This window comes from Magallana gigas, chromosome 8, assembly GCF_963853765.1.
Source record: "Magallana gigas chromosome 8, xbMagGiga1.1, whole genome shotgun sequence".
Classification (NCBI taxonomy): domain Eukaryota; kingdom Metazoa; phylum Mollusca; class Bivalvia; order Ostreida; family Ostreidae; genus Magallana; species Magallana gigas.
In genome coordinates, this window is record NC_088860.1 from 15,760,101 (window position 1) to 15,778,057 (window position 17,957).

The 17,957-nt window shown below is 32.6% G+C and overlaps 2 protein-coding genes across 2 annotated transcripts; both read right to left on the reverse strand.

Annotated features, from left to right (window-relative positions):
- Positions 1–9,992, reverse strand: LOC109618872 (uncharacterized). The gene is made up of 8 exons (XM_066069946.1): positions 9,802–9,992; positions 9,501–9,691; positions 1,857–4,444; positions 1,583–1,706; positions 1,128–1,254; positions 761–883; positions 239–434; positions 1–49 (listed from the first exon to the last, which is right to left on the reverse strand). Exons 1-3 carry the CDS (start codon positions 9,935–9,937, stop codon positions 4,118–4,120), a joined length of 654 nt encoding a protein of 217 aa, XP_065926018.1. The 5' UTR covers positions 9,938–9,992; the 3' UTR covers positions 1–49; positions 239–434; positions 761–883; positions 1,128–1,254; positions 1,583–1,706; positions 1,857–4,117.
- LOC105337255 (uncharacterized) lies at positions 9,976–16,333 on the reverse strand. Its single transcript, XM_034474499.2, has 4 exons — positions 16,265–16,333; positions 14,491–14,553; positions 10,260–10,476; positions 9,976–10,114 (listed from the first exon to the last, which is right to left on the reverse strand). Exons 1-4 carry the CDS (start codon positions 16,269–16,271, stop codon positions 9,976–9,978), a joined length of 426 nt encoding a protein of 141 aa, XP_034330390.2. The 5' UTR covers positions 16,272–16,333.
- Between the last annotated feature and the right edge of the window lie 1,624 nt (positions 16,334–17,957).

Below are 17,957 nucleotides of genomic sequence, written 5' to 3' on the forward strand. Positions count from 1 at the left end.
CCTTCCTCTAAAGGTTCAGAAGGACCTGACATGATCTCAGCAGAAATTTCTGAAATAAGAAAGAATAATTTGATAAGCCTTAAAATGAAAAAGACAATTAATATTATATATGTTTACAGTGTTGGACTCCTTCCCTGAGGTTAGAAGCAAATTATTATAGAATGTTATAGTTATTCCTTTTCGTATTTGGTGGGTAGAAAATAAGACCCAAAACACTTGAAAAATTCAACATCATTACCTTCCAGTGTAATATCTGTTAATTTTTTGCCTGCATATTTCCCAGTCAGGCCATATTCTGTTAACAGCATAAGTTTGGAAATATCAATACGCTCGATGATTCCTGAGGTCTGCCTATAATGTATTCTAAGGATGTCTAATGTATGTCCCTAGTGATTTGTCAGCCATTGTTGTTGTTGAGGTGATATGTCAAAGACCTGAAAACACAAAAGCAGCCTCAATAAGAAACTTTTTGAGCCAAAAAAACTTACTGAACCTTTGTGAATTCTCCAAGGACCAAGGTGAACAACAAAATTATATATTATAGAGTCAAAAACAGGCATGAAATATTTTCATTTCTCAATGAAATGACGTAAAAAGCTGGCATGTAAAATTTTGACTGTTTGTTGAACTTTAACAAAGATTAAATATTAACATCAATTGCATGCTTGTTTTGTTTAGTTTCAATGCAAATGATTTAAACGCTTTCTCAACAAAGCACGTAAAATATATCATTTTCAAACATCAGTATCAATTCCCTTACTTGTATTATTGTGGCTGTGCACTTCCTCAGGTTGACAGAGGTTATTTTTTCTGGTTTCTTCAGACAGCACGTGTCACAGAATGCTTTTAAACTGTCATAAGCACGCAAAACTCCAAACCAACCCTATGAAAAGGAAATGTTCATGATAACTAAAGTAAAAACTACTCTATGTTTATGTGTGTTTAAAGCTATCAGTGAAAATGAAGTTTGTGATTGAAATGACTGCACTGAATACTTGGTTTCATCATTTTACTTTCAACATGTAGTTTCATATTGCTGAATTTTTTCTCCCAGAAATAGGCCATTTTGAATTGAAAACAAGATGATACTGTTAGGTGTGAAGTGTAAAAATATATATTATTCTTACTTGTATTGGAGAACAAAAAGTCATTACTGGGCTGTATCCCTGCCTTTACTCAAACATCTGCACTTGCTAAGTACTCCAGAATTCTGTTTGTGTCGTTAGGAACAATCACCGGAACACCACGACCGAGCTTAAAAAATATGAAGATTATAAGTGACATTGACTATATTCGATTTCATGGCCTACATTGAATAATGACAGAATTAAGAACTATAACAATTTCTTAGGTCATCTAAGAAATAATCTAGATTAAATATAATATTTAATGCAATTAAGGTAGTCAAAGAATACATTTACATTCTAACATGTTATTGTAATTGAATGCCCCACTGGCAAGATACTGATGTAGCAATATTTTACAAATAACTTATGAATAACCACTCAGATGACTTATTAAATAATAGAAATAAACAATGAAAGAATCTAAGTGAGTTACTTTATTCTCTATTGATATATACCTTGCCACGAACTTCTATTAAATCTTGAGATTCCAGTAGTTTTTGTTCTAGAACTGAAAGTTCTGCTCTCATAGACCTTATCATATTAGTTATACTTTGCTGCCTTCTCACATAGTCCTTCACCCTATTTGAAAAACATTAGAATAAATATATTAATATCAAGCTCAACAAATAAAGCATTTTATTTTGTTCAATGTTTTATCATGAAATTCAAAAGAAAGATGGGTGTGATCCATATCAAAATGATTAAAAAAGAAAGTAAAGTTGAATATACCTGATACCCTCTATTTCGCCAGGTCGACATTTGTTATACAGCAACAATCTAGCCTGAGAAACTTCTGCAGCAAATCTAAAGTTCTGGGGCGTTGTGTCCTTTTCATCGAAGTTCTTGATGTCATTACGGATCTTTTCTTGAATTTTGATAATGTCCTCTGGCTCAGGGTGTCTTTTTTCTTTGTTGAAGCTACGAACTTGAATTGTGAATGTTGCTAATTTTGTGACTTTCGTGGACCATTCGAATTTCATCAACTTGAGGAAGCTCTTACTGTCATTAGCTGCTGCTTCATCTTTGCTTTTGATTCCCTCTGCCCATTTTGCACCTAACATCCGTTTTATCTTATAGCCTAGCCTTATAACTGTTGAGGGGGCTTGCAAGTCTTCTTCATCATCAAAACCAGATGAGGCAGTTATCAATGCTCCCATTGCAACATTGTCAAAATTTTCTGGGCGCAACAAGTCAGACATAGATAAATTAGAGTCCAACAAGTCTCTGGCGTTTAACAACAGTCTTGCAGCTTCTCTCATCCTGGAGGAAGTATAATATTTTCTTTTTAATTTATTTGCAATGTTTCTGCACATCCACGCATTTCCAAGGCATATAATAAGAGGATCTTGTTGAGCAGTTTTAGAAATAATATCATTAGTCATTATGGGAAAGACTTTGTTTATTAAGGCTTTGCTGGCTTTGCTTTGCAAAGTACTTGGTCATAAATGTTTGTTTTGGACAACTCTCTGACATAAATGCCTTCACCATCTTCTGCACATAGGTTCTCTTCAGAAGACATGTCTGACTTCTCATCACCATCCTCATTACAAGAGACTTCTTTTCGTCTATTGAAATTCTTCACAAGTTTGGAGGCAAGTGTTCCTCCATCTGTGTTAGGCATACTCAAACATGGATAGACATCACTCATCGCATCCTCACCTTCTGAAGACTTCCTGTCACTTACGACCTCTTGAATAATAACTTTTCTTTTCTTTGCAATTACTCAAGTTTGTCCTTTTCTTTTGTTTGTGCTATTCCTCTGTTTTTTGTTAGGAATCCAAACGTCTGATTCATTGTGATCTCCTGATGAGACAAAAGGGTCATGACCACTGTCCTTATATAAATTGTTGCACGAGTTTTCATTCTGGTTTAATGCCAAGGATCGTTTTCTTTTTTTCTGTCTGACTGTCAATATTTTGTTAGAATGATCTGTTTTATATTCATCTTCACATGGAATGTAAGAAGGATCATCAGATACTGAGCTGCAAGAACTGATATCGTCAAGACCAAAAATTGAATTGATGAGTTCTAAATCCTATTTGTTATCCAGCTCCTCAATAATTAAAGAATTACTAACTTCCTGTTCGAGAGCACTACCATTATGCTCATTAATTAAGCAAAGGATGATTCTGATGAACTTCATCATTTAGATCTTTTTGGTCTGAAGTATGTTGGCCAAGTTCTAAGTCACCACCACCCTCATCCTTGTCACAAGAAGCACATTGGCTATGTTTCTTGCCATTGGAAGCAGATGTGCACATTTCTTGTTGCAGAGAGCAGGTGTGCTAAGTTCCTTGTCACTAGGAGCAGATGTGCTGAGCCTCTTGTCCCTTGAAACAGACGCGCTGATTTCCTTGTCGCTAGAAGCAGACATGATGAGTTTCTTGTCCAGAGGAGCAGATATGCCGAATTCCTCATCGCTGGGAACTGGTGTGTTCAGTTCCATGTCGCTAGGAATAGACGTGCTGAGGACCTTGTCGCTAGGAGCAGGTGTGCTGAATTCGTTTTAACTGGAAGCAGGTGTGCCGAGTTCCTTGACATTAAGGGCAGGTGTGATGAGATCCTTGAGGCTAGGAGCAGGTGTGATGAGGACCTTGATGCAAGGAGAAGGTGTGCCAAGTTTCTTGTTGCTAGGAGCAGGTGTGCCAAGTTCCTTATCACTAGGGGCAGATGTGCTGAGCTCCTTGTCGCAAGGAGCAGGTATGCTGAGTTCCTCATCGCTGGGAACGGATGTGCCCAGTTCCATGTCGCTAGGAGCAGATGAGCCAAGTTTCTTGTGGCTAGGAGCAGACGTGCTGAGTTCCTTGTGGCTAGGAGCAGGTGTGCCGAATTCCTTGTCGCTGAAAGCAGGTGTGCCGAGTTCCTTGACATCAAGGGCAGGTTTGCCGAGTTCCTTGATGGTAGGAGCAGGTGTGATGAGATCCTTAATGCTTGGAGCAGGTATGCTGAGGACCTTGATGCAAGGAGCAGGTGTGCCAAGTTTCTTGTTGCTAGGAGCCGAGTTCCTTCTCACTAGGGACAGATGTGCTGAGCTCCTTGTCGCTAGGATCAGGTGTGCCCTGTTTCTTGACATTAAGGGCAGGTTCGCCAAGTTCCTTGATGCTAGGAACAGGTGTGATGAGATCCTTGATGCTTGGAGCAGGTGTGCTGAGGACCTTGATGCAAGGAGCAGGTGTGCCAAGTTTCTTGTTGCTAGGGGCAGGTGTGCCGAGTTCCTTATCACTAGGGGCAGATGTGCTGAGCTTCTTGTGGCTAGAAGCAAACGTGCTGAGTTCCTCATCGCTGGGAACAGGTGTGCTCAGTTTCATGTCGCAAGGCTTTAAAAAGCTTATAAAATTTAATTTGATAGGCAAATCATATCTTAAAAACATATTCTAAAACCCAAGTATCTTATCTTTAGTTCACATTAGTTAAAATTTTCAACATTATTGTTAATTAAAAAAAAATGCTATTACAGATTCATTAATTTACAGCAATTCTGAATTGCGTAACATGTGATATTTTCCTACGCCAATATACCGCTAAAAATAAAGTCGTTGTTAGATTCTATTCGTTGATTACTTTTTATGCCAAGTTGTATGATAGTAAAAAAGAAAGAAAATATACTATTTTAATTTCTTTTCATCTTCTTTTGATGAACAATTTATCGAATTTACGTTTGACAAGTCGAAAACCAGAAAAGATTCCTTCCTTAAAGTCAATATATATTTTTTTTGTCGAAATAATACTAGAACTTTCAAGATATATGATTGCTCCAATTTTAACTTATGGTTCAGAAATTTGGATTGCAGACAACAAATAGGATTTATTATCAGTTGAAAAAACTCAGCTCTAGATAATTAAAGACACTCTGGATGTTCATAGAAAATCATTTATCATTGCTGTTTTATATGAGTTTGAACAATTCCCACTATTTTATTTGTGTTGTGAAAATATGTTTGTATTTTAAGATTTAAAAAGAATAAGCATAATAATCAATCCGTTGCCTACATTTAAGTAAATAAAACACTAGAGTCTGTAGGATCCTGGCAACAGAAAGTGTCTTTATATTCATTGGACATAACAAGTAAAACTTAAAGAGGAAACCTAAAGGAACGTTATAGTTACAAAATATGTGAGCAATCAAAGAACATTTAAAAACAGATTCCGAAAAATATAACTTTTTTGCATTAATGCAATAAATTGAAATGAATATAAATTACAAAACTATCTACAATTTCAAGTAAAAAAACTGTAAGAACAACCTTACAAATGTTAAGAATTTATGTTCGTACACATATATCGAAAAAGGGAGATACTCAAGGAAACCTATTCTTAGAAAAAAAAATCGTGTGTCATTCTTGTAAACTTTCATTGAAAAATGAAAAACATCTTCCCGTTATTGTCCTAGATATGACCAATGTAGATTACAATATTGCAATATATTTATTGTTCAATGTTACATGTAGGAAAACTTGTGTTTGTAATGTCTGTAGATGTATGCGTTTTGAGCAGTTGTATTTGTTTGCAAAGCAATGCGTAATATGTTAATGTTATTTTGGATCTATCTACCTAAACAAAAATCTAATTTATGTATAAAACAAATTTTTAAAAAAAATTAATTTGTTAGACACATCAAATAATGATTTATACAATTTGTGCTTGTTTATTCATTCGCCATTTTATAATAAAAAATTCTAAAAATTACTAGTATTTACATGAATTGGATGAAAATATGACTAAGCTTGTGCAGCAGTGTATGAATGATAGTCGTCTTACATCCATGATACATATACACACGCACACACGCGAACACATGCTTGTCTGTTGGACTAATATCTAAAGTTTTACACGTTAACATGTGATTGGTAATTGTTATTTCCAAAACCGGGCCTTGTATACGGATTTTTGGGCTTTTTGTCATGTTTGATCCGATATTTCTACTAAAGCTGCATTCAAGTTCATGCAACAAAATTTCATAGTAGCATAATTTTAACTTGCTTATTAAAAAGAATATTGAAGAATATTTACAAGACTGCAACCACTTTCGTTTTTAATTATTTTCTATTTTCAAGATGATAAAAAATTGATGTTTTATTGGGTAGTTACGTACTGTATGAAAAAAATTCTGCATTATGAAAAACTTTGAATAAATCTGTAAATATAAAAATAGACTTTTAATATTGACAATCGACTTAAATAAATGAAAAAAACCTTTTATATACAAAAACGGAAGCATTTTTTTCAGTTTAAAAGTACTTAGACACATCATATTTAATCTACTCACAATAACATGTCGAATATTGCAGATCAAAAGGTCAAAAGTGTTATGTAGTAATTTCAAAAAATACGATATTGTTTTTATAAATAATATAAGAGGAAAAATTCTATAAAAAACCTCAAAATTTTATAGACATGAATGTCTATCTTATAATATATATAACATTATCTGTGTACCGTTATACTCTACTAGATAAATCACGTAACAGGTGTAAACAAATGACGTCATAAAGTACCTTCGATGACTTTTATACTGTAACAATACCTAAAATATCCGAGAGAGAAAAAGAGAAGTCAGATTCAAGACACAATATAGTTGTTAAGATTTATTTTATCTCGAAAAATGATTTACTACAAAGTTATAAAAAAAAATTCTAAATCAGTTTTATCGACCCTGTAGGCCTAAAAACTACCCTTTCACAAGTAAAACAAGAAATCATCTTGACGCAAGCGTCAAATGGGCCGCAAAAAATATAATTGTTATATGAATCATTGGTTGTTTACATAAAAACACACCGCAAAGAAGAAAATAAAAGTTAGTTGTACTAATTTTTATGGTAAATTTAAATATACTTTCAGCAACTTGTTTTGAAGTTTAACATTTTACTATTATCATAAAGAATCGAGTTCGTTACTGTAAGCATTTCTAACGGTAATTGTTCGATCATTGCCATAGTATGGAGGAATGGAAAACACACTGATTTTTACAATACAAAGATCAACTCATCATTTTTCTCTTGGAGATTATGCATTTCAAACCATTTTGTTTTTTTGTTTTGTTTTTTTTGTTTTTTGCATTGAATTGAATGACAACTTAATGCATTAGTTTATATGATTTCAAGGGACCACGTGATAAAACAGAAATTGATTAGCTCAAATTTTCCAGTCAATTCAAATTATTATGTCTGTCAAATTTTTGCGTAAATAATTGATATGGATGTCATTTCATGATATTTTCTACCACATTTTACATGGAAATACATGTATAATAAACACACACATAAAGTCATTTTATTTGACACGGCACATAGAAATTCAAATATATCCTTTATGTAAAATTTAATGACATTCAGGTCTTTAGTATTTCAGGTCTTTAGTATGTCCCGCATACCGATCCCGATGCGAATGACGACCTCCGGAATTTTCCGAATAGATTATAGTCTCGATAAAAACGCGCCAAACACGACAGTCTAGTATGACCTATTTTTCATTTACGAGTAAGACAAAAAATATGTGATATTTTTAAAAGGCATAAAACATATTTCTATATGCAAATTTACTTTTAATTCATAAAAATATGCATAATATTAATTCTATCAAAAAAGAACTGTCCCGCAGAAACGCAGTAACAATATTTAAATGTGTATCAAATAACGGACCGCCTTCCGGCGGCCCGTAAAAAAATAATCATCCTAATCCCATGTGCGCGTATTTAGCGTTCAGTCTATTTACTAGTACTTCTTAAGTATATAGTGTAACTTGGTTGATGACTATTTCAAGGCGGATCAATTACAATTCCAAATAAAAATTCAGGTTCAAGCATTTCAGTGTTCAGATTAGTTGACCTGTGTCGAGGGAGTAAGCTATTCTACCCAACTTCCTTAAATTTTGTTCTTCATCTAATGTTTGGATACTTTTATTATAATATACGCATTTTATATGTATCTTTATGTTATAAAAGTTAGGAGACCCTTGCATTTTGCTGTAGATATGACAAACTTAACACAAGATTGTTTTAGTAAGGAAATAAAATATAGGCCAACCAAATTTTGTAAAATGTTCAGTTAATATTGCACAAGTATGCATTTATATATCTGATATATTCTTTATACATGTACCTCTCTATTAATTACCTAAATTAAATTAAATTCTACAGTAATATCAAACATGTAAAATTTATTCCATAAGAACGTTAGAATTCTATACTTAGGTTTAGAGTTACGATTAATTATTTAATCGTTCATGTATGTCTTCTTTGTACTTTTGCTGTAGACTTTTGCGTGTTTTTATTCTTGATTGATCGAAACTAAAGAGAAAGTGGGTTACGCATTTTTTTCTGTAATTTTAGCTACTGGTACTTGTTGTGATTTAATCAAGAGATAAGACTAATACCACGTATGTCTTATCCAATAATTAGATGGAAAATTATTTTCCATCTAATTATTGGATAAGCCATAGGTGAAACTAGTTTTATCTCCTGGTTATAGCACTGTTAAAACGTATCTGATTTGCAGTCAATTAATTTCATTTAAATCCTTTTCTATTGAAAACTTCAAAAGTTTTGAAAAAGTTAATGGTCAATAAACATAGAAAAGCACCACTAAATTTATATTGAGTTTACTTCCAGAGCTGAAAGAAAGTTTTTCATCCCTTAATACCTTAGTTAAATTTTAAACTGGTACAGTGCAAGTTTGAATAACGCTATCAATACATTTCATGACATAATGACATTCTTGCTTGATAGCTTTGCACAACTCTACTTTTAGATAACTATAATACGAAAACCTTAAACGATATATACCAAAATCAAACGCTTTTGAAACTGGTTAATTCTCCAAATATTTAAATCAAAATAAGTTATATTTAAAATTTCATTAATTATGAAATCAGGGCTGATTTTGCTGTGTACCGTACCCAGTTCTTTACTGACTAAACATAAAACTGCATTCAATGTAAGCAAAATTATAATAAGCTAAAAAAATCCAAAAAAGTCAAAACTAAATTTTTGTTGAATTTGTTGCAGCAATTTCGAAAGAAAACCGTCCCTTGTAATAATATGAATGAACACCCCGATTAGAATTGCAACTACAAAAAAAAGAAAAGTCACCGACAGCATTTGAGAACAGTCTTTTGTCGGTGAAGTGGGGTTAGTGTTAGGAGTATCTGTATCCGATGTGGTTGCTAACTTTTTCTTAAACTCTGGTTTCTTTGAAACATGGATCACAGGACTGAGCCATAGAAAAAATATTATAAAAACGTACGACACTCTGCATATAGGATTAAAGAAATAATAATGAATGTTTTACATAATCTAAATCATGTTTTCATTAACACATTATTTTGCTTTATTCCACCAAATAAAAAAAGGATAGATTCAGAGCTAGATTTGTGTACCTTTGTCAAAAACTCTAATATTTCAACATCTCTTGAGTCGGGATTTTGATTCTGTTGGTAATTTTCGCATATTAGAATTTTATTAGCTGCAATGCTCATTGCTTCAGCAATATCGTTCTTCTTCTTCTCCAACCCTTTTTGAGATAAATCGCATTTATCCCTTTTTGTCAACACGGAAAAGACCGGGATCTCTAAAAATTGAATTTTAGTTTATTAAAATGTATAAACTTAAAATATCTTGAATCACATTTTTAAACTCATTTTGATTACAAATTTTCTAACTAAATTAATACTAACTTACGTCTTGCTCTAACGTTAGCTTCTGCGTAGATTTCCTCTAGCAGGGCATGTGGAATGTTGTTATCTTCCAGTGATATGACAACAACAATTACGTCTATAGCAAGCGACTCATCTTCCGATCTATCAACTAATTCCATTCCTACTTTCCTTTCATTTTCTTCTTTCAGTTTCTTTCCTAAATCCAGAAGGTCGTAGTTTCATCTTCCTTTGGATTTGACAGCTGAACATCTAATCCAATGATGTCTATGAAATTGGGAAGATTTAGTGCTTTATCTTCTTCATTTTCATGGTCCCAGTACTCTTTGCAGGAGATCCTAGAATGATTCATAAGCAAACCAGATCAACTGCACTGTTTTTGATATTTTAGCTTTTGAAATGTTTGAAATGCAATTGTTGACAAAATAGATAGATGTGTATGCGTTTGCTTACTTCCAAAGTCAATACGAAATGATTCCTTACTTGTGTAATCTTGTAGTGTTGTGCTTACTTCCGCAGCCAATGTCTGCATAAGGTTTGTATCTTCCCGTCAATGCTGTTATGACGGTGTTTATAAATGATGATTTACCAGTACCCAAACTGCCCAATAAAAGCACATTCCTCGGCTTTTCTAATTTCTTTACATTAGCTTTTAGCTCATTCAAAACGTCTATTCTTCGTCCGTCTTTTATGTTTTTCTCTACAAACATATTAAAGTTGTCACCTGAAAATATTTCATTATTTTACTGATATTATTATTGTAACATTGTACAGTGATGTCTCTGACAGCAGCGCGCTACATGTATGTTCTTCACTAAATGTTCTATTATTGCGGGGGCTGATAAAACTAAAAAGTTGAATTCAAGAAATTAGTAATAGAAAAGTATAGTTATAATTATGTAACAGAAAATGGAATGCATATCTATTAATACAAATGATTATTATTTTTTAAGAATCATCTTAAAGCTGATTTTCTTTAAAAAAAAATTTTGGATTTCAAATATTAATTGGGTTATATATCAGTACTCCTTATCAGGAAGAAATATACAATTTAAAAATCTAGATCTATGTTAAAGTTTATTCTTGTAGGGTTTCGTTTTTCAAACGCCTCTATTTTTTCTTAGAACTTATATGCACGCAAACAACGCCTAGAAGATGAGAGTTTCGAAACAGAGAGGAACAAAGAGCAATGTGCTATATGTAAACAATGTACTGTCTTTGTAAAAACGATACCTGTCATTTGAGCCGGAGAATTGTGTCAATGAAAAGCTGTTTTTTTGTTTCTTTTTTCTATAATAATTCATAAATTAATATTTCTCGTAAAAAGTGGGTTTTCTTTACAATTAAGAATGGGTGAGAGAGAGAGAGAGAGAGAGAGAGAGAGAGAGAGAGACAGACAGACAGACAGACAGACAGACAGACAGACTTTTTTCCTGAGATACTAGTATATAGTCAGTTTGACACGCATTGTTTTGAGTATTTGTATAATGAGAAAGGATCATTACATCGTATGATATCAAATTAAATTAAATTGTACATCCCAGCTGAATTGATATTTCTACTAAGTTTTAATCGAGGTTAACATTATATCAATTGAAAATGAAATCTAATTTTACCCCATGTACATATACATGTATTTCTCTCTCTCTCTCTCTCTCTCTCTCTCTCTCTCTCAATAAATATCATACTAACAATGTTAAACACTATAGTTAAACTAAAGTAAGAAAAGAAATAAAATAAGTGCGATTAAACGCAGTATATTTTCATATACAAGGTATTTTTTGCATTGTCACTACCTGGGTACCGGTATAAATTATCAAAGAAAGCATTTTATTGCTTAAAATTGAACTGTCATTAAGTCTTTTAAATAATTATTTCAAGTTTTATGAAATATCCGTAGTGTATTTTTGTTGTTTTTTTTCATTTTCTTTTAAATTCAAAGGCTATAAATACATATACCACAACTTCATGTAAATCTTACTGGATACTGTGGTTTCATATATATTAATGGGTATCAATTTTCGTGGATTAGTGAAAATCACAGTTTCAACGGGAGACAGCTTCATCCAAAACTTCTTAACAAGCAATTTAAAAAAAAGAAGGGTAAACCCCCCCCCCACAATGTTTTGTTTCCTGTTATGTGTACACACGGTGTCCTCTGTAGTATTCTCATAATCCCAATTTGGACTCTTCCACTAATCGACCCGCAAAATTATGAATTAGGCGTATTATGGCGCGAAATCCTGCTTAATATAGCATTTTCATCAACTGTGAATAAAAATGCTGACACATTAAACATTAAGGTATACGTTTACTCAGAATGAAAAAAAAATCCATTGATGATTATGAAAAACCATCTATTCTGTGTTAAAGACCTATCATTGTAGTGCTATTTTTCACTTTCACAAAAGTAGGTCAATGACCTACTTTTTGAGATAATGGCCACTGAATATTTCTTGAAAATTTAAGAAAAGTCCCTAAAAAAAATTTTACACTATGATTGGAATTTTCTTAATTGTGAAAATAATACAAATTGCTATACTTTTTTAAAAATGAAATACAGTTTATGAATGGCAGTGACAATAAACAGACACAAAGCATTAAGTTTTCATTTACAATTTTTATGAATATTCCAGTCCGAATTTCCTCTCTCAGATTTCAAATTCCTACCATTTTTTGATTCAATTTTACAAAAAATTGAGTGATGATAAGATTAAAACATTTATAGCTTTAAACTAGGTATATTGACCTTACTCTGCTGGCATAAAAGTTATATGAGGTCAATGATTAAAATTTTGAAAATATGGTGTCTTTTTTCGTTTTTAAGCATTTTTCAATATTTTTGTAGTGTGAGCTATTCGAATATCTAAACAAAAAAGTGAGATAAAACCAACAGAAAATATGCAAAATTATGTTCACTAACAAATAAAATATTTACTTTGAATATAACAGTACTACCAAAAATATTTTAGTGAATAACAAAATCTGAAAATTTTAGTACGAATTTCCTCTGTTTTGTTAAAAGTCCAACTTTGTTTGAGCCTAATTCCATAATTTAGTAAAAATATCGAATGGTTTGTTAATAATAATTCATTTCATAAATACTTTTAGTGTTTAGAACAAATTTTACTCATGACATTGAACTTTATAACAATCCGAATTTGTGAACTCAAACCCTGAGTAAACGACGTCCTTAATCTTTTTATGAAAAATCTTGATATTGCTTGCTCCCATTGCCTGCACTGTTTCGGAGAACGCAAGTTTTAAACCTTAGATATGCCAGACGAATTGGTCCAAAAAAGCAATCTGGATCAATAGAGAATATGCAACATATACACAGCAGTATACAGCCTCTACTTAATGGTTTGAATGGAAATTTCAGTTCATTGATCGGTCAGATATTGCATGTCTAAGTAAAAAATACATTTCTGAAAAACACGCTCTTATATTTTGCGGGAAAAATAATTCATCATTTTGATAACTATAGTTACAGGTTTTCAAGGCAAATGTTTTTAAGAAGATGAAGGTTAAAACGGACTTTTCTCTAATTTTTTTATGTAAAACTTCAACCCCTCTTCCCCCGCCCCATTTTTATCTCACCCTAAAAACAAAACTTGCTTTTTCAGCTTTTATGGCCAAGTGGTTTTTGCAAGAGTTTTTAAAAATACCAACAAATTATCATTTATTCTTAACAATTATCTCCCTTTGATAGAAAGTCATGCCCTTCATCTTAACAACCTTCTATCTTCCATGACCCAATTATGTATTGTGCCAAGTATGGTTAAAATTGTCGAAAAAGAAGTCGAAAATGTGAAAACTTTTCAAACGGACAGATAGACGGGCAGACTTACAGAAAGTCACCGACAGTCAGATGGACAAAAAGTGTCAAAAAGCTAAGTTGTGCTTTCAGCTTAAATGAGTTATAAACATCAAAAGGTAATAATCCCAAAAATGGCAACAGGAAATCATACGAACCAATCAGCGAAAATGTCACAAATATCTAAGATGTCACAGACTTTGTGTTCTAATGAGGGGGGGGGGGGGGGGGCATGTAGGGATTCGATCAAAGGTAAACTAGGTCGAATAAATCAGAGAAGCATACCCGGCATTAAGGAGAATCTAAAGATCAGCAAATACAGACGCAAAAATAAAGATTTCTGAGCCTAAGGTGAACTTACACCATTATATTGTATCTCAGGTAGAACATACGAAAAAATAGCAATGGGTAGTATAGAGTAGAGTGGATCGATCTTAAATTCCAAGGGTAGCAATAAAGTGGACATCAACCGGTACGAGGACGAACAAAAGAGATCAGAAGTAGAAAAAGAAGGAAAGAAAAACAACTGGAAATGTGGAAAGTTCGAAAAATGCACACAAGACAGACCAGCACTATAGTCTCTGGTGACGGACTTATGGTTTGATCAGTACGAAGTGGACAAATTAAATAAGTAAGTTAAGTTGATGATTCTATATTATACGTCAGTCATGGGCGTAGTTAGGCAGCATGTAATGAACTGTTGACGAGATACTTGCACGAAATTTCTTTCGTTTACATGTGAATTAAATGGCCACAGTATTTTCATTGATGTGAATGACTAAAAATAACTTGTTTGAATTTTTTTCAATTTGATAATTCTTCGTAGGTTTTATATTTCGAATGTGACGTTTAAAATAGAAAACAACTTTGGATATCCAACAACCATTTCTGTTCTACCTCTATGATTTGTCCCCGGAACTTGCCAAACATCTCCTCCTGTTTCATTTGGATGACTTTTCTCTACAAGCAAACCAAACTTGTCATCTCAAACTTATTTCAACAGATTACTGCATGGCTTGGCCAACATTTTGTTGAACATGTAATATAACAAAATTATAATTGTTCGAACCTAATACCACGGTCACATGGCTCAACTAAACATCGATGGTCAAAACTTTAATCGAAGCGCTTTGTACTACCGGTATATATAAGAGTATACATGTATCTTGTTTAAAGTGATTAAATTTTCCTCTACATTGTTCTATGGTAAACATGTTTGGGCCCCACTAAACATTACTAGTATTTAATCAACATTAAAACTGTCATTTTAAAAAAATTCAGGGAACATTACTAGATTATTTTTGGAGCTATATAAATATATCAAGAGTTTTCCTTAAAATCGCATGCAAAATGCATTTGAATGCTTATAAATAATGTCATATATTTTTAATTGAATGCTTTAAATTTAAATATAGATTTTATATTTAAGTAAAAATTTTAGCCTACAAAGTTTCTGGCACTATATTTTTAGTCGTGAAAGCGAACTAGATAACATGTTAATATGGCAATTCCATGTGTGTTTCATATCCCTGGCTGAGAGCGAATATTGTAGTTTTACAGCGACGATACACATATATTTTATAGAAACATACATCAGTGTGAATATAAATATATAAGCATTGAAGGCTTATTTTTGGATGTCGTTGGTCCTTTAACACAGAAAGCGGTGCATACAAATTAAATACCGCGCGCTATGGACATCCAAAAATAAACATTCACTGCTTAATTAAAGCTCCTGTAATGAAATTTAGTGTTTATTGTCCCAGATTCGTTATCATCTTGTACATTACAAAATACCAGGTCATGTTTTTAAATATAAAATGGGATGCATCATATATTACTCATATTATTTCTTTATTACAGGTCTACTTTTTAGGCCTGGTTTTGATGGATCCCACAACATAGAAGTCTACCTGTTGTTGTTTTAAGTTTAGATATTGAACTTGTATATTTATAGTGTAGACTCTCCCGGTCAATCGATCGATTAAAGTCTAGTTTACAGCTGCATTCTCTCACAACAGTTGATCCGGGTATGTCTACGATAACTATAATAGTCCTTTTTGTTTACTTACTATTGCAAGTATCTTACTGATGCAATGAATTATGGTGGTATAGGACACCTGTCGATATTAATAAGTAAAAAAGTAGATTGTAATCAAAATACTTTCACCGGTTTAAAATTTTCAAATTTTACAAAATTGGACAACAAAAAAGTAAATATTTAATAAAACCCTAGTGGGATTGGAACTGATAAGTTAACCCTCTAACCCATTGCGCAACGGTAACAGTTATAAGAAAGAAAAAGATTTTAAAATTATGCGAATTTTTTTGTTGATTTCGATCTGAAGTACGTCACAATATGGAGGTGTCAAATACAATCCTAATTTAGGGATTTAACACAAAAACAATGAAATCTGAACGACAACAGCTAAATATTTTAGGTAGGTCCTAGCAATCGCATCACTCCAAACATCTTTGCGTCCTTCTTACAATGATAATCGGTATTTGAAAAACTTTGTTAAAATACCTTGTAAGTGTTCAAACACATTAAAATGAAAGTAAAAAGTTTGTTGTCGAATCTTATAAAATGTTAAATTATTATCATAAACACATACTAAAGACCTAACTTTTGTTATGAAATACATATCATATAAACCATCTAAAACCTTACCGGTCATAATGAAAAGCTATGGTAACTTTGTTCACTTTATATAACGAAAGTAGACTTAACCAACTTGTCTTGCAGATAAGTGTTTTGTTATCTCTTATCAAATTCTTATCACATACGATATTAAAGGCATTTTTTATACAAAGAAGTTCTGACTCTGACCCAAAAAGACATTTCTAATAAAAAAAAACCCACTAGACATGATCTCGTTGCGAGCAACGATGAGGTCTTCCGTCTGATTTTTAGAATTTGAGATATATGTTCGATCTTGATTTTGCTATTTAACAGCTAAACATGATTTAGAATAGAAAAATAGGGTCTACATTCTAAGGGCCAGATACTATTTTGTTTCAGGGATAAGAATTTGTTCCACAAGTGTTTAGAAATTCGTCAAAGTTTTTGAGATATCTGAGAAAAACAACGTTTCAGGGGACAGTCCATTATCTCCTTATTGGAGCCGCTAAACCAAATTTTGAAGGTTACATTTTGTAAAGTACATCATTTTGAGCATCTTTTCTTCTATACTGCATTTCAAAATATTTTCCTTTTTGAGATATAGGTGGTCATAGTTTTGGACTCTTGACGCCTAAAAAATCCTTCTTACATAACACATGAATAAACTATTACATTACTTGGATACATAACTGTATAAAACATATTTGCTTCTATAGCCTTTCATTAAATTGCCCTCAGTGAAGAGCTACAGATAAAAGATTTTAGAGCACTTTGGTCCCCTAATTTTTTTTTCTTGATCTCAAATAAAAGGTCATTTAAATCTCAACACATTTTGTTCAACAACTGTTTATAAATTCGTTACCGTTCTTGAGATACATGGGAAAGAACATGTTAGGGGCCGATCCCTTCACTCCTTATAGGGGCAGTTTAACGAAATTTTGAAACTTGCATATTATTAAATACATCATTCTGAGCATCTTTTCTTCTTTACTGCATTTCAAAATATTTTTCCTTTCTGAGATGTATGTGATCAAAATTCTGGACTCTTGGCCCCTAAAACCCCTTATTACGTAACACATGATAAAATCATTACATTGCTTGGATACATAACTGTAAAATTAACATATTTGCTTCTTTAACTGTTCACAAAATATCCCTCAGTATAGGGCTACAGATGAAAGACTTTAGAGCCCTTTGGTCCCCTAATTTGAGGGGCCAGCCCATTTTTATTGATATCAATTGAAAGGTCTTGTAAATATAAACTTTTTTTTGCATTACATGTGTTAACAAAATATTTTTCAGAAAAGAGATAAACTAAGAAAACCATGAAAAATTACGACGTTTTTTTTAGTCTCAATTTTCGGGACCAGGCGAGCTTTAGTGCCTTTTGAGCATGACAATTATGCATGCCAAATTGCACATCTACAATAATTGAACTCAATATCTTTTACCGTTTAGGAGGAGATGTCTGGACAAGCCGACCCTCTGAAAATCGCTAAAACGTCATTTTCTCAAGAACGGAAATGACGTTATCAAAATAAAAAAGTGTATATTAAGTTCGGATTAATATCTATTAGATCTGAAAGATTCATGAAAATCGGCTCAGCCACTTCCGAGAAATCGCCTGCACAAATTTTGTAAGAAAAAAAAAGATAGGAAAAAAGAAACCGAACGAAAACATTTAGGTCTTCCGTTGGAAACGGAAGACTTTATTTATACAAATATGTCAACCTGTTCAAAC